This window comes from Xiphophorus couchianus, chromosome 17 (genome assembly GCF_001444195.1).
Source record: "Xiphophorus couchianus chromosome 17, X_couchianus-1.0, whole genome shotgun sequence".
In the NCBI taxonomy this organism is placed as follows: domain Eukaryota; kingdom Metazoa; phylum Chordata; class Actinopteri; order Cyprinodontiformes; family Poeciliidae; genus Xiphophorus; species Xiphophorus couchianus.
In genome coordinates, this window is record NC_040244.1 from 6925799 (window position 1) to 6944438 (window position 18640).

General features: G+C 36.3%; 1 protein-coding gene across 4 annotated transcripts in view; it reads right to left on the reverse strand.

Annotated features, from left to right (window-relative positions):
- dgki (diacylglycerol kinase, iota) overlaps positions 1–16087 on the reverse strand; it is a 73670-nt gene extending 57583 nt beyond the window's left edge. For all 4 annotated transcript variants that reach the window (XM_028043854.1, XM_028043856.1, XM_028043855.1 and 1 more), the window contains exon 1: positions 15616–16087. In XM_028043854.1, coding sequence (XP_027899655.1) covers positions 15616–15848 — 233 coding nt within the window. In that variant the 5' untranslated portion in view covers positions 15849–16087. The remainder of the gene's footprint in view (positions 1–15615) is intronic.
- Positions 16088–18640: the final 2553 nt, after the last annotated feature.

Here is an 18640-nt window from a genome sequence, read left to right on the forward strand (position 1 = left end):
GGTGGATGGATGGATGGATGGATGGATGGATGGATGGATGGATGGACAAATTTGAGATGGATTTATATTTACTGTATATATGTATGTATGGATGGCAGAAAGAACTTCGGATGGTTGGATAGGTGAAAGGACAAATTTCGGATGGCTGGATGGATGGATGGATGGATGGATGGATGGATGGATGGATGGATGGATGGATGGATGGATGGATGGGAGGACGGCTTCCGTCCATCTCAATGAAAGTCTATCATCTGGACAGATGGTTGGACGACAGACTTCCATGGATGGACGGATGAACATCCAACATGTCTCCTCGCCTCTGAAGTGACACCATGATGGTGAAGGCGGCGCTGCAGATCTCAGAAAGCCTGAAATGTTTTTCCCACAAACTGAACTAAAACTGATATGAACCTAAAATAACAAAACACTGAGCTTGATACAAGCTGCACTTCAGCACAGCAGCATGACAGGCAGGTAATCCCTACAGGTGATGGCAGAACTGCAGGTGACAGCACAGTGTGAACACACACACACACACACACACCGACTGAGCTTCCAGAAACCCTTCACACACATACTTCCATGAAGCAAAACCTCCGAATGATTATAAACTGATTAGAGTCTATAACAGAAAGCAGACCAGACCCCTTACTGGATGCTGATTTCACATATTTTAACCATTTAGGAGAAATCTACTAGAGAGGCAGAGAGTATGCAAAAAGAAGAAATACAAATCGATGCAAATTGATCTGAACAGATAAAAATCAAGTTTACTGTATTTACTCACAAGTTGCTTCATGGAGAGAGAAGCTCGCTGAATAAACGTCCCAAATAAAAAACCAAAGCTGTTAAAATTAACCTAATCATCACCAGGAAACCAACATTTTGAATGCAATGAATTATCACATCTAACGCAAACTTTCCAAATGATCCTTACTTATGAGATCAAGCTGGTATTTTTATACTGGAGTGACAAACAAGACTGAATTGTATAATATCATTGTTATAAAATAATCACTTATAACATGGGCAAAATCTTGTTATAAGTGAAATAATCTTCCAGTGCAACTAGTACTTTTTAACCAATATTAAGAAATTATTTACTTAAAACAAGTTGCTATATCTTGCTAAAAGTCTTATTTCAAATGTACTAAGAACTAGAAACTTGGTAAAAATAAAAAAAATTTAAAACAAAAATAAAAAATTGCAGCTAAGCTTGTCACAATAAGCAATTAATCAATTAGTTGCATGATAAATTAAAATGAGCTCAATTAATTCCTTTCTGATGACTAGTATAGTTTTTGAAGGGCAATTTTGTTTACAGACACTTAATAATCTGTTTTATTTATGGTTTTAATTGTGTTTCATTTCCTTTTTGTTTACCGTTTATGGTAGATGTGTATTACTTTAGATATTTACAATATTTTCCAGTTACAGAGTGGAGTGTTCTGCACAAAATTAAAGTTCATTAGTCTTTGAGAAGGTGAACTCTCATAATTGATTTATCATCATGACAGGCCTAACAACGACCAACTCTAAAGGTTTTAAACCAACCTCATCTACAAGTTATTATACAAAATTAAGTGTCACTTTTCTTCCCCCAACTTATTAAGATTTGATTTAGTGATGCTGAAAGACGACACATTTCTGCACAGTCAGATGATGATACAGTATCTGCTCTGGTGCTTACAGTCAATTAAAACGTGTCATGAACCTGAGCCAGATGATGGCAGCGATACTACCGTTTTCCTCTCCTCACCCATCCTCCTCCTCCTCCTACGTAATTATAGAGTCTGCCAGGGCGCCTGTGTGCGTGTGAAAGCGAGCGTGTAATGTGTGGGTGGCGTTAGATTCCCGCTGCGCATCTGTATCTGACCTTTACCGCGGCGAATAGACACACACACACACACACAAAGACGACGGTGAAGAATGATATGAGAGGAGATAAAACATGTGGAGAACAAGGCAGGAGCAGTAGAATGAAGATTTTAATCAAGAGTTTGAGATGTAAATAACTAAACTACCTGTCTGGATTAACAGAAATATAAATCCTTTTGTTAGTACTCGATCCAGCTAGTTACAATACAGAGGACCAACTATTTATTCACGTAACTCCAAATTATTCATAGAAAATTTGACGATTCACCTGAATTATAGGAAAATAAATTCTTATATTATTTATTATTTACCGGGACAAATTTCCTATCATGGTAATCATTTTGAAGAATTAAATAATCATTTTGAATAATAATAATTAAAATGTTAATTTTAATTGTTCTGATTTATTCAGGTGTTGAAACACTCAAATAAACAGACTAAAATGGAAAAAAGCTTGAAAACCACGATTCCAGGGTCTGGCTATTTTATATTTTGTGCTTGTTGCAGTTTCACCCAGACTTTAAGTCATTAAAGTCTGGCTTTATGAAGCACTATCAATTCCAAAATTGATTCCAATTAATTCCAGTTATGTTTTTAAAAACTGTCCATACAGTCATGACTGTTATTTTTACTATTCTCTCCAACTTTTGTTCAAAGACAGCATCAATAAATAGCAATACATTTGAAAATATGATCACACTCAGTTCTCAAAAGCAGAATTTGTGTTTTGGTGATATGATTTCTGTGTCTTCGGTTCGCAGAAATACAGTTACCTAAAAAACAGAAAGAAAGATTTTTTTATTATAATTTTTATTGGTATCGCAAGAGCACCACAAAATATCATGATACAAATAAGCCCAGGAATTAGAAAAACAGTAAATTAAATCGTCGGGTCACTGTAACTACCAATTACTACCACTATATTTTATTTTTTTAAATTTTTGCTGTCTTGCTGGACATAGGAAGACTAAATGGTTAAAAATTAGCAACCAAAAGATGAATTAAGCTAAAAATACATTTAGCACTTTCACTGCAACGCCTAATATTTGGGCCAATGTTTCTATAAACCGTTTTAGGTTTTGTATTTTATTGTGCTCCTGCTAATGTACTGAACTGGAAAGCAGAGAATTTAAAGTGAAACACTCACAGCAAAAAGAGATCAAGTTTACAGCCTGTATAACCTGAGGGCTCAACTGGCTAATAAAATTAATCATTTACTGATGGCTCTTTAACCTGAGCAATTAGCGCTCCCAAACACACAGAAAGCGAGAGCGAGATAAAGATGCTGTCTCACTAATTATAGCATGTCTCTGCAGCTGAGGTCTGCAGGGACATGAGTGTGTGTTGGAGCATGTGTGTGTGTGTGTGTGCGTGTGTGTGCATCATAGACTAGAACTACATAAAAAAAACACACACAAGGCAACAGAAGCATTTAAGTCAAGAGAAAAGAGGGAATGTTAAATGAAAAGCATTATTTAGAGAGAGTCACATTAAGATAATGTGTGTTTGTGTGTGTGGGGGTGGGGGCGTGTGTGTGAAGCAGACAAAGAGCTTTGAGTGGGGACTCATCTTTCTGAGTGCTGAGAGATGATCAGAGCTGGGTAATCCTGCCTGCATAGACACACACCACACAAACAAGAGACTAACCACAGGGCTTTTAATCCATGCGGCACAAACTCGTTTGTAGACATGGGAAAGTATGTTTGTGTGTGTGTGTGTGTGTGTGTGTGTCCCAACTGGAACCGATAAACAGCAGTTTAGGATGACAGAAACCGACTGGTTTGGGATGATAAACGAAGAGAAAGAGAGAGAGAAAAAAAACAGGAAATAAAACGGAACGGTTGCAGAAATGAAAGCATGAAGCATCTGGCTGAGCGCTCCACCAAATTAGTCAGCAGAATCATTTGGCAACAGAACCGCAGATCGCTAAACCACTAAAAATAGCTTTATAGACGACCATACCAATGAGAATAAATACTTGATTAATTGCCTGTTAGCTTGGATTGATCTTCTGCCCTTATTTAGACGTGGAATGAACAAAAATCCAGATTTGTCTGGACTGTATAGGAATTATGTAGCAACCAGTGATGGAGTCACTGTCACCTCATCAGCCGACTCCACAGGTTCATTATCGAGACAGATGGGCTTGTTGGAAAAGAGAAGAGGTGCTACTTTCAAGTAGAAAAGCGTACAAAGAAAACACTTCCAGCCTCTGGTTTCCTCTCAGTTCCTCGATCATATTTGATCCCAGTTTGTTTGGTTTGCAAAGTTCTGTTTCATTTCATCTGAGCCCTTTCCTTCACTGTTATTTATGGGTGATTATTCTGGTGTTGAAACACTCAAATAAACAGAGTAAGATGGGGGGAAAAAAAGGATGAAAACCATGATTTCAGGGTCTGGCTATTTATATGTTGTTTCACCCAGACTTTAAGTCATTAGGTGAGACAGAAATGAAGAAAATGAAACAAAAAGTGACTCTAGAATCTGACCCAGATTATCACGTTTTCAGACAGAGTAGCTGCCTCTTATGGAAACTTTTACAGGATAGTAAATTATTCTGAAGGAAGATATTCTTGCCAATTTCACAAAACTATGAGACAGCTATTTGTAAATTATCGTTTGAAAAACTCTTTGGATTGAAACAAACCAAAAGTATCAAAAAATTAAAAATCTCATCATTAAAAGCTGTTTTCAAACATGTAATCATTTTGCTAATTATATAAAATAAAAGACACATCCAACTTCAAGGTTTAAGAAATTAATCAATTTATGAGCTTGTATTTCTTTCCTTTACGTCTGACGAATGTAAACAGGCACCCACAGCAGAAAAGGCAGCCAGGCAGTCTGTTCTGTCCTGCTGTATTTTTTATTTTAGTCCCATTAAAGTTAATCTAGCATGTTCAGATAACTGATGTTGTTGGTTTACTTCCACTCTGGTTGCAGTTTTAGTAATAATTCTATACAATCAGCTTTACTCTGTAGGTGAAAATGAAATATTTTCTTCTTTTTAACATGTTCAGATTAAAGAGTCCACTACTTCACACCAGTATTGACTGTCTTTTGTTAAAAACATGTGAAACCAAACCTCCTGCTACAATCAGATAACTGATGGGGAAACGAAGTAACTGACTAATCTCTCAAAACAAGTTTTTTTTTCTGCCAGGTTCCTCATCTTCTCTCTGAAACCAGCTAAGACTTACTTCTCTTTTCTGTTTTTGCTTTTGCCCTCTTTTTTTAACCCCATTTCCAAGCAGGAAAAGCCTCTTACAGCTAGCCAGACGACTAATAAGGAGCAGCTCTTGTTAGCCAATCCCTCTTAATGCTTCAGCACGCTGTATTATGGGTAAAATACCCCAACGCCAACACACCCGAGCTCTGAAACACTCCCGAAAAGGCCAGGAAAGAAAAGAGAAACCTGCCATTCCAAAAAAAGACATTGTCAGAGGTGTTTTAGATAGATATGAATAAGCGAACACTTACACATCATCAGCCAACTGGAACACAGAGAGCAGGGGGTGGGGGGGTTGTAGTAATGCCCTGCTTGGCTGTAGTAAATATGACAAGAGACGGGAGGAGTGAGTCAATGTAGACGAGTAACACTTCACTGTGATTAAGAGGCTCACATAGCGCCAGCATACGTACAGAAACGAAGACTGTAACGGTACGAAACGTAGAGAATTACATGAAAAAGCGATTTATTAACGTGAAACTGGTGAGCTTCTGGGAAGCTGCTGGGTTTTTGTTCCTCGTTTTGTAAATTATTACAAAATGACGACTATTTTAGAAACAGAAAGTAAAAATAATTAATGTATTAGTGGAAAAAAAAAAGAAAAATTCAGCGGTTTCTATTTTTAGTTTTGTGATTTTGCAGTAAATAGTGAAAGATTGAAGTTCAGCAAATCTTACATCTGAAAACTCATGAAATGTGGCAGGAGAAATCCACTTAAAAATTGTAATTTTGTGGAATTTGTTCATTTCTAGATACAGTATATCAATTGAAATCCGATTAAGTTTTTCAGATAGAATTCGCAAAATTATTTTTGTTTGCCCAAAATCAAAGGTAAAGATAATTATATTTATATAGCACATTTTCAGCAACAAGGCAATACAAAGTGCTTCAAAATCAGAAAAATGAAAAACAAATTTTCATTGAATTTTTAACCTAATTTCTTTAAAAATTGAGTATTTTGATATTATTTCACAATTTTCATAGTTTGCTGGACACTTGCTACATTCTTCCTAACAAAAATGTTTTATATGAACATATCAAAACAATGACTTTGGGTCCTTAAGACATTTATGCGTAGGGAAGACCCTTTTTTGCTCAAACTTTAACTCTGTGGCTGATGTCCTGGAGATGTTTCTTTGATATATCCACATGCCATTTATTTTTTTAAGTGCTCTAGTCCCTCCTGCATCAAAAACAGTGTCATTATTTATGTCATTATCTATGTTAATACACTGAGGGATTACCTTCAGTATATTATAAGCCTGGCGGGCCACCAGGTTTTACTAGTGCGCCCACCAGGCATGATATCATTGGTTTATTTTAGTTGTTATTTTTAATTATTGCCTTTTTTAAGACTTTATAATTGGTGTTTAAGCATTAATCTTCCAGTCTTCCAATAGTGCATAAATATCAAGTGATATTTTCAAACTTCTTGTCAACTTTAAACATTTTTTAAACTCAAAAACAGCAACTGGTATTGCAAAACAAAACAAAAACTGTACCAATTCTCAACCACTTCTGCATGCCAAAAATAATGCTAATAAGTGATAATTAGTGCGTAATAGATCGGCACGCCATTCCATTTTATCATCTCTAAAGTCAATGTTTACAACTTCATGGCAGATTTTTTGCCACTGACTTTCTTATACTCATTTTGGCAGAAATTATACATATCTTGCATGAGCTCAGTGTACTCAGCAGAGAAAATCATAAATATGGATGTACGTCTGTTGATCTGAGGACAAGAAAAGAGAGGAAATTGTGTCAGTAAGCCTCACGTTTCATCAACAATTGCTGCTCTGATCATCTGTTTAAAAATTCATGAGTATCTTTAAGCTGTTCGGACTGTGCGACAAGCGTTTCATTGGATTATATCACAAGCTTCTCTATTAAACCAGCTCATATTCTGGCTGTGAAAAACATAAAAGAGAAGCTCCTTCTGCAGGTGTTTTCAGGTTACAGCTCTGATTTTACATCGATTTTATTCAGCATGCTCTTCAGCCATCAGGGATAATGGAGATGGAGGTGAAAGGTGTGTTCGCCTGAGTCCATCCATCAAGCGCTTGCTGAAATATTTCATGAAATTACAAGAAAGCAAAATAAATTTTTAAAAAAACACACAAAATTAAGTAAAAGAAGAGATGGCCAAAAGAAAAATGAATGGGTAATCCTCTGCAGCACATATCTAACATCAATTTTTAAACTTTTTATAAACCACATCTGGTTGCAAGCAGTAGAGGAGCAGTAGAGACAAACAAAGGTGTGACTAAAACAAATTTAGTTGTGAAATTGTTTAAGAATATTAAAACGTTTCTGATTGAACAGCAAAAAAGCAGTTCAAACAGAAACTGATTTAACAGCTATTCAGTGAACTGCTGATACATTTTATATCACTCTATGATATAAAAACAACATAGAGTGATCTATTGTGAAAAAGAAATCAACATTACATTTTGTCAAATTCCATCAAAATCATTGCACAATTATACATCAAATATGTTGATTAACGTTCCAGTTATTATCAATCGAATACCACTTTAATGCAGACCTGTGAAAACATTGTTGCATTAATCAGTTTGACTATATTATCAACGAATGCATGAGTTTCTCTAGATTTTGCTAGAACATTAGATCTTCAATCCTGGAAATGTTCTTCAGATGCTAAAAGGCTGACTTTGTAACTGTCTTTATGTGTCGTTGAAGGTTCCGGTCGGTTAGGAAAAAGTGAACCCCCATGTAAGATTATAAATCTGATTATTTTATGTAAAGTAAACATTTAACAGTTTGTCAACTCCTCAATAGGAGAAATATTGATACTTTAGGTCAATATTTGTGTTTTGACAGCTCTAACTTTATGCAGTACAGTAGCAGGGTGGTAGGAAATGCTATTATCTTACTGTTTGGTATGACAATCATGATATAAATTACTTAAACCATGTTTTCCTCACTCTTACTCGTTGTTCTGCCTTCGCTCTATGATATTGTTCACCAAGATCCATGTCTACTGAGTGCATTCGCCACATTGTAAATCCATCCACATGACTAAATGTATTATTTGCAAGCAGCTGAAATATTATAGCCACCAAAGCAGTCCTTTGAAACTGCAAAATTGCATGCACTCATTATGTGATGACCACTGCAATTCAATACACGGTGCAGCTTTGGTGCACTGAGAGATGTTGAGTCATAAAGACTCTGAGGAATGTTTTTTAAACTTTGATCATCGTCGCAACAAAAGCCACATGTAGTGTTCAGAGAACAGCACTGAAATAACAATAAAAGGCAGAAGTTAAGGAGTGGAGATGTTAGGTTTGGGAACAAATTCATCCAACGTGACCTGGGATCACAATACCTTTGCATATTTGTGTCATGCCAAACAAATATAATGCGATAACATGTTATTTTGCTGTTACTTGTGTCCGTTTTGAACTGCGTTGCACACCAGGTATTTCTCTTCATTTTGCCCTTTCAGATATAATTTCCCAGGGGAAAGCTGGGGCCCTTGTGCTGCACTGTGGTGTGCTGCTTACACAATTACTGTAAATAGAGAGACATTACGTCGGTTTCTCAATCTGAAATTTCTCTTTCCTTCAGGCTGTTTCATTGTTCGTACAAAACCAGCTGCAGATTACAAAGTTTAAAAATTCATGAAAGCCTCCAAGAGCTAAAAGGTAAGCATGTTATAGAATCGGCCACAAGCTTCGCCACAAATCAAACTGCAACTCCGACGGCTCTGAATAAGATTTTTTATGTTTTTATACCACTCAGCAATCTTCCTTCACTCTTACAGCAGGTTGACTTGTAAATTTTCACCTTATGCAAGAGTAATATAGCAATTACAATATAATGTTTCACTATTACCCATTTCACTCTTTTATATTTCTTGAGTAATGACTCTCCTTTGACTCTGAATCAAGCCTTCAGCCTTTTTTCCTCTTCTCACCCTCCCTGGTCGTCTTTTTCATCTCTCTGTTCTCCCAGTCTCCTCAGTGCTCTGGCCTAATTGAAAGCTGAACACAGTTTTATATTCTGCCAGCATATGATGAAAGTGCTTTGATCACTGTTTACCCCTGCAGGTGGTGCACAGCAGCAGCAGCCATACCAGATACATTCACGTCTCTTTACCGTTTCTCCTCTCCTCTTGTCTTTTCCGCATTTCTCTCTTTGCATGCTGAACGCTGTCTCACGGTCTGTTAGATTACATGATGAAACTGCAGTAAACGCCAGCACGTGGACACATCTATTGTTTGCAAAGTGGGCTGTAAATAGTGGAAGGATAACGTTGCGAAATCCCGTTGTGTGGAAGCTCGTTTTGCAACATTTCCCTAGAAGGCTGAAGTAAAGTCTGACCACACGAGACGTCTGGTGACGAAGCAAAACGTGTAATTCTTTGTGGCTTGAGCAAGTCCTCTATGTTAATATAAATACAAGAGTGAAAGAAGGGAGTTCAAGGGGAATCTATCTATTGAGTCAAATAATTTATAGAAAGAAAAAGTTAGCAAATCAAACCATGATTAATAATCTATATTTTCAGCTTAAAACATGACAGAAATGCAACAATTTTCCTATTTTAGGGCTTTAAAAACTGAACAAAAACAAAGAGCTACTTCTTTTTTCTCAGAAAACTGGCAACAAAATGTCAAAACGACTGAGAAATATGTAAAAAAAGTGGTAAGTACAGTGGAGAATGTGTAATGCTGTGGGCCTGCTTCCCCTCTAAACGCCATGAAAACTGGGTCAGTCTTTTATGGCAATTCTACAATCTTGAAACACCTGAATTATTTCAATAAAATCTGATTTGTGTCCTACAATCACAAACACAAACATCTGGACTTTGGTAAACGCAACTGGAACTTTAACCAAAACTTTGTGCTGTGTTGAAATGAGACAAACATTTCACTTTTTGGTAACAAACACCACATTAGAATGGACAGAATGCATTTATTCCACCTCTATACTCAAAAAAGGAACGTGAACCACAGCAACACCCACCATCCACCATGGATGAGTATCCATTTTTCTCAGAATCTAAATTATCATGAAAGTGTCCAAACCCAATCATAAAACATGGCTTTTATTTCTTTAGCAGCAGCTAAAAGCATTACCAAAAAGTCACAGAGATTTACCAGTTTTTTGGATAACTGGTTTTCCTGCAAACATAGAACCTGATAACAGGATTCAAACACATTTCATGTCAAAATTCACAATTTTTCTCAGAACTTTCAGTAAATTTATAAACTCTCAGACTTTCTATAGAGCCTTGAAAAACCACAGACTGGTAGGAAGGCATCAAATGCGAAAATGAAACGAGATTTTCTAGAAGATCCCAGAAAACATGCTAAGCCCAGTGCTTGGGATTCTAGGGCAGTCATCCAGTCGCCCGCCATGTTTGTGAGTTAAAAAATGTATAAAATTGACAGGAAACCTGAAAATATCACTAGTCTGCACTATTGGAAGACTTGAAAATTAATACCGAAACACCAACTATAAAGTCTTTAAAAGAGGAAATTATTTTTAAAAACTCCAATAAATTAACAATGCTAAGCCTGGTGGGGACAGAAGTAAAGTCTGGTGGCCCACCAGGCTTATAATACACTGCGGTAAACCTGTTGACATATTTTTCCAAAATACTTCGAACGCTTAAATTCAAAATATTACTTAACTTTTCCAGACTGCAGGAGTTCTGGTTTCTAATCAATATGTCAATATGCAAAGCAATAGTAAGGCAGATGCAATGCTGAGAAATCATTATTTTCAAATAAACTACATATGCTATAAACTATAGAATAACACTATCTGCTACATAATTCTTGCTTTTTTGTGCATTTTTTTCTATTATAAAGTGTACATGTAGTGGATAAAAACTAGCATCTCTCTTAGTAAATTATTCTTTTTCAGCCACTTTTACTTTTCTCTTGTTGCTTTCTCCTTTATTTGGTCTTTTGGTTTACCAACCTACAGACAAATAAAGGATTATTTTCTTCAATCTTACTTCATAAAATTAATATATCCCCTATTTTCCATGAGTAATTCCACATGAAGTGTAGCTCTTAGCTGGGCTGAATATTTCATGCATTCATTTAAATGTAGACATCAATCAGCTATGACTAAATTTTTCTAGTACTGTGTACGTAAAAGCTTTTAGGTTTGGACAGCAGGAAGAATACAGAGGAGTGTTTTACTGTTATTTCACTGTTGGTTTTGTTTTGCAGCTCAGAAACACAACAGGAGGCTCGTTGTGTTTCTGAGCTGTGAGAACTTTAGATGTTTATCATTTGTTATGAGATTAAATGAACAACAGAGATGACCGGCTGTCACAGATAGGCAGGAAGTTCAATTACCAACTGTGGGTCCAGCAGGCTGATTGACCAGTTAATTAGAGCAATTTCCTACATATTCATTGGTCAAGGTTCATAAATATTCCTCATGTTTCCAAATTACACACTTTTACAGAATTAAGCCTTTGGCAAAGTTGTCCGATCTTTATCCAGTGCCGTTCAAACAATTTTTCTTATGAAGAAATGTTTCAAAAGTGAAAGGAAGTTCTTATTTTGCAATAATGTAGGCAACGTTAAAAAGTTTCTCATTATCTCGGCCTCAATTGATGACCTGTTGGTAGACTGCAGGAAACAAACGTAGACATGGATGGATGGAATGATGGATGGAATGATGGAATGATGGATGGAATGATGGATGGATGGACGGACGGACGGACGTGGAATCCCAGTATTTCTCTTGTTTTTCTTATTAATCCATAATAAACGTATAAACTTCCAGATTTCTCCAGACCTCGTAAGTTGCCATATTGCCTCAGACAGATAAAGGTAGAGTGTTCCTCAGCCAGTGAGGGTTACCATGCAGCCAGATGGGTGAGACATCTAAGAATAGATAAAAGGAAAAACACACACACACACACATAAAGTGTGACCAAGTTCTGGCAGATAAGTTTCACGTGCCTCACGCTGCTGCTAGCACACAATACAGCAGAAAAACTCGCCCAAACCCCGTCTTTGATCAGCTTTCTCTCTCCCTCATATAGCCACATATGGTGATTCATTTCTTAGCATTGGCCACTTCAAAGCTATGTAAACTACCTTCCTCCTCTGACCGGCTGACTGACTCCTCCTCAGTGAGGAGGGAGGTAGGGGGTTCACAGATCACCTGAACCAAAAATAATGCCGCTACAATTCAAGATCCAACAGCAACAACACAAACATACATTCATCTGTTTTTATTTCGTCACGCATTCATAGGTATCTACAGTTGAGGGCTAAAAATACAAAATCCAACGAAGTTAAACTGTGAAACATTATTAAAAGAAGAAAAAAAAGTGGTATCTTCTCTAACCATCTGAGCAGTTATTTCCACATTCCTCTTTCAGCAGAATAGTCAGCGGTAACAAACCGTCTCTGCTGTGACACGAGCCAAATGTTCCTCTTTCCAAATGAAATTAATCCAGCAAGGGAAAACACTCTCGCTGTAGACTAAATACACACACTGGATGTTGTGATAGGAAACAGAGAACAAGATGAGAGCAAAAATGATCACATTTTAACTAGAGATACATGATGCATCAGCATTAGGGCTGAAACTAATGATTATTTGGACAACTAGTCAATTAATCTGACGTTTAAAAATTGGTGCATTCTGAAATTTTTTTAAAGTTTTTTTATACAATATTAAAAATACATCAAAAGATGCAAATAAACAAATAAAGTAAAAGTTTTATTGCCTACATTTCAATATAATAGCTTTTTTTATCGTTTAATGTTTTATCTACCAATTTGTACATTAATTGCATTAACAGCTTATTAATTGGATAGTAAAATGTGCTTAATATTACATTTTAACCAGGTAATGCTAAAACTATGCCACTTGAGGAGTTCTGAGTAGAACAGATATAGAGAAAATGTATATATTTTTTTAACAGTTTTGGCTTAACTACTGCTCTGAATATGTTATTTTTGTGTAACTAGCGATTAACTAGCGATTAATAAATTAGTTGACGATTAGTTCAATAAACGATTAATCGCGATTAATCGTTTCAGTCTTAATCACCACTGACATCAGTATTGGTATACTGGCCACTTTTTAACATATTGATGTTTATTTCCATTTTATTGAAATAGCTTGAAAATCTCTCAACCACACTTCAACATTCCCAGGTCCCTCTTGAAAATGAGATCTAGATCTCAACGGGGTTTACCTGGTTAAATAAAGGAAAATCATGGGAAAAAGACAAGAGAACATATTTTTCGGCTAAAGCAGGTGTATGAAAAAGTTCCTACAAATTAATTTAAGTTTTTATTTTTACAAAGGTCCAGTACCATAAACTGAGTAAATTGACTTTAGTAGCTTTAGAGATTTTTTGTTACACGCATATTAACTTAAGTTAGTTAAACATAACTGCAAGAACTTTACGTTTTTCTCATACAAGGAAGACTTTTACAGTTTAAAGCTTTCTTACCTTTAGTAAGCTTTGTAATTCATTATGCATTTAACAAAATACTGAATTCTCTACTTTCAAGTCAAACCTCATTAAAATGCACTTTCTACATCTACTCTAACATGCAATAACCCAGCTTCAGCAAAAACTTTACTATGTAATTAAGTGTAATTTAAGACCTAATCTGGAAAATTTGGACATATTCAAATACTTTCAAGACCTAAAATTTAGATTAAAGACATTTAAAAGCCACAACAGAAACCTTGGAGTTGAACTTTGTAAAACAGAAAAATGTTTACAACAAAATAACGACTGCCGTAATTTGCCCATATTTACATATGTAAAACATCTGAGTCAAGCAAGGCTGGATGAGGTTTTGAGTTAATCTCATCACAACAAAGTGAGGAACCCTAGCAACCATTTGACCTGAACGTACTCTCCTACCATGACAAACGTAAATATGTGGAGTTTGTTGAATGCTCTATTTTTTAACAGCTTTTATTGGCTTTATAGGTATTTTTGAGTTAGAAACCGATTTGTTAAAGCAAACAAAACTCCTGCCATTGACCAACTCATAAAACTGAAAAAAGAAGAACATAAACAATGTTTATTTTCTTTTTTCTTCTTCTAAAGCTGAGGAAACACCCAGAGGAAGAAAAACTAACAACGAAAACAAAAAGTGAAAGAGCTCTGAAAACGTCTGAATTACAGTAAATCCACCAAATAAAAAACAACAAATACTCCCAGAAAAATAAAAAATACACAACTTTGTCGTCTGGTAAATGTCTTCAAAGAGGATTAAAAAACAAAACCCCTTCACAAACTAAATTAATCTAATTATATCAAGCATTTAAAAAACCACTACGTTTTGGTGTTCATTAAATTCATTCACAACCTTTTAATTTTTTAGGTATCTGATCCAGATTTAGGTTGTTTCTATAATTTAAGAAGCTGTTTAAGTAAATCAGAAACAAAAAAGAAACTAAATGATTGATTAGGGCTGAAATTACAGCAGATACTTGATCTGGGGTCTCCATTTTCAAGAAAATATCACTTATTCAGAGGAAAACAACTCAAACTATTGCAGTTTTCTGTGCTTACGAATAAGGAAAACACAGATGCTCAATGTTTTTTCCCTAAGGTATGAAAAACATCAAAGAGAAAAAAATGCTTCATAGGTACTTTGATGTGGTAGTTTTGAATCCATCTGGAAATAAAATACAAAATGATCTCGAAAGCAAATGTTCCTACCCAAAGTGTTTTAAAGTACGGTACATGTTGATGCTTTCATGACTGTAAACAGTTGAAGTTCTTGACTTTAATGCATTTTATGAATTATATGTTTATGTTTACGCTTTTGTCTGACGCTTTTATCCACAAATAAGGAAATAAAAATGTAGTTAATAATTAGAAGGAAGGCAGCTAGTCGTGACATGCAGAAATAACAAACATAAATATGCAGGAATATTGGAGTTTTCCCCCCAGATTTGACCTCTAAATCCCATTTTTTTGTACTGATTCTTTCAGATTAGATACAGTTTTGGAGATATGTGATTGTGTGCTATCAGCAGCAGCTGTCAGTCACACTGGGGTGTCAGGCTGCTGCTGGCATTCACATAAACACACAAACACACATTGCTCACGAATCAATACAGGTTCTCTCCCTCCCCCTTCACAGGGTGCTACAAAAACAGGACTACACCACCGTGACATGCACTCGCATCCGCACACGTACTGCGACTGTGTGCATGCAGAAATGTTTTGATTTGGGCTCAAATGTTCGTGCTCTGCATGGATTTATGTTGTGACAGTTAGCAGCAGCGTAGCGTAGCGTGGCTTGCCTGAACGAGCCAGAGCATTCCCATGTCAGAAATCTGCTTTATAACCAACAATACAGCCTCACCTTTTATGTTCTTTTACTATTTATAGGCTTCACTATGAATTTCTTGCGTGCAGGTACATAAAAAATATACTTAAATGCAGGAAAAACGCATAAATCCCTAAACACATCCTGCTCTGAACGACATCCTGCCACAGCATCCTCTCTCTGCTCTCCACTCACCGATACGAGGTCTGCTTTCTGAACGCCAGTCCGCGTAATTTCTCCTCCAGAGACTCCTGTTCCATGTCCGGCAGACTGCTGAATGTGTCGCTGCAGCCCATGGCAGCCTCCTCGGATCCCGCTCCGGACTCTGAGTCACCCCCGTCAGCTCCGAGAGAGGCCGGGCGACCGCCGAAGCTCCCTCCCGCCGCCATCGCCGCCGGACCAGTGCGGCTCTTCGCTTGGGGGTCCATGCTGGTCACTCCGTGATGGACCCCCCTCTTTTCTCGCCAGCCTGTGACGGGACACGGAGGCGGGTGGTGAGAAGGAAGCGGGAACTGAAATGTCTGCGGGAATAAAATAACCTGACGGTCTCCTTTGGAGTTGCCTTAACGCGGAGGTCTCCGACCGTTGACCGCCTTTATATGCGGCAGGACGGAGAGAGCTACACTCACGAGCCCCTGGACCAACTGGCAAGCGAGATCCGTACGTCAAGTTGCTACGTTCAGACCGGAAAAGGAGTAAAGCCCTTTCAAAATAAGACCGAATCGGTCACAAAATAAAACAAGCTCCAGCATTTTTATTGTTTAAAAAAAGTTGTGTTTCTATATAATTTCAAACATCCGCAAATTTTTCATTTATTTATTATGGTAATAAAAATATCTCTACATAGTTATTTTATTTGTTGGATGTAAAATTCCAATTTTAAATATTGAGAGAAAAATCATCCCAATTAATAGAAATAAAGGCTTGAACACCAGTTTGTGAGTAATAACAAAATCACTCTCAGATAAAAATACAAAAATAATCTATAAAATTATAAATCTACAATATAAATTTATACAACTGGACTACGGATAATTACTCCTAACTCAAACTATTAGAATCTACTGTTATGTATTTATTTACACATATTTTATCTTATTTAATCTATTTGTCAACTAACTATTGTTTTCATTTTTTTTCCTAAAGGGTTTCTTGTTGTAATCAAGTGTTCTCCACACTAAGTGTAGTGACTGACTATTTTGTTCAAACATTTCTCTTATTTTCTGTCCAATCTTTGTGTTTTATAATATCAAGATACTTATCTAGGTATTCAGTTTCAAAATTATTCTAAAGCAAAACGAGATGTTCTCAGAATTTATAACTTGGCTACCTAGTTCGACAGTCATCAAATTAAAACTTTTAATTTGAAACGTAAACAGACAGGAAGTTTGCTACTTTATTCCTTGTGGCATGACAAGTGTTTCAAGCTGAGAGCAGCGCGTCAAAAAGAGTGTTCAGTTAATATTTCTAAATCCAACATCCACCCAGCTTTACAGGCATCCATCCATCCATCCATCCATCCATCCAGCAGTGTGGAGTATTCTCTCTCCTGGTTTTGTGCTGCTTCATCAGTCAAAGTAGGGCAGAGAGTGAGAGTACTCCCACCACCACATGCCTGCTGTCAGTATCTGCCTCTGAAAAGACTCAGAGAGAGAAATCTGTTGAGTCTGCATGTCATTATCTCTGCCATCATGTTAACATCTCTCGTCCTCCACCATACAAGTCCCGCAACATGTTGCAGCCATCAGCCACATCTGGCAGGCTGTGGAGTTTTTTTAAGCATCAGGGTCACTAAATCACCACTGACCTAAAGAGATTTTCCTCTCAGTCATTCATGTTGACATGGATCTGTAACCCCTACTAGAATTTTTTTTTTCTATTTGTACATTTTATAGTTGGAAAAGAAGACACAATCAATGCTTGTACAACCTCAAATGTTAATAACTTTGTTCCTCTAAAACAACATTTCAATCAGGTTGACATCCATATTTTCACTGGACCACAGGCTTTCTATCAATCAATTAATCAATCAGGTTTACTTTAGCTTTTATTATTACTTAGAAACTGTAGAGGACTCATTACTTTGACAAATTTAGAGCACACTTAGGAAGTCCAGAGAATACTTATACTTATCTAGCATCCCACAAGTCCAGAGGACACTTACTTACTTACACTTATTTAGCAACTCAGAACAGGGATTAGTACTTGGAACCCAGAAAAACGACCTTAGCAATTACTGTTTAGACTCCTATTCTTCCAAACCAGAAAAGGAATTAGACCAGAGGATACTTACTTATACCTATCTACTATCCCTGAATAAGAGTATCTAGTTTATTTACTTTGCATCAACATTATTGGCTTTTTCTGCTTTTGCTCTTTCTTTTGGTTTATTTTGTTTGTACTTCCTTTTAAATCCTGTAAAGCACTTTGTATTGCCTTGTTGCTGAAAACGTGATATATAAACAAAATTACTTTTAAAAATCATCAATATACATCAAATATGTTGGTCGATGTTACAATTATTATGGTTCAAAAGCATCTCTAAACAGGTGGGTCTTTATCCTTGATTTAAAGGAACTTTCAGCTGTTTTTTCAGTTTATTCCAGATTTTATTCCATTCAGAATAGAAGCTGAATGCTGCTTCTGTCAAAATCATTTTAACTCTACAATACTTTGGTATTGTTTAACAAACGATTTTCATAAGGATGACCAAACAAATCTAGTAAACAGTGGTGCACAACTAAACATAAAATAAATATATAATTTTATTTATTTATTGGGTTTTTCATTTATGTCTTCTTGAAGAAAAATGACTCTGCATGGCCTTCTATGACATAAATATGATTCTCTGGGGGGCCAGCATTTTATTTGAGAGGTCCACATCCCCCAATGATCCCCCCTTAGGGTGCGCCACTGCTAAATGACCATAAAAACGCTGCATTAACCCTACATTTCTACTTTAGTCTCTTCTGCCCCAAGACTTTATAATAAAACGCTGTCCTTCATTTTAATGTAACTTCTGCTTATGTCTTGATACTATATACCTTGGAGTTTTTTGCAATTTCTCTTTTGTCTCAAGTGTTTTGGCAACATGCTGAACCCTGTTGATGAACCTTATATGCATAAAAAGGTTTTCTTTTAACTTTACATGGACATAAAGTGTGTCAAAATTGGTTTATTTATTCTTCAAATTCATTTTTTTTTAGCCAAAAAGATATTT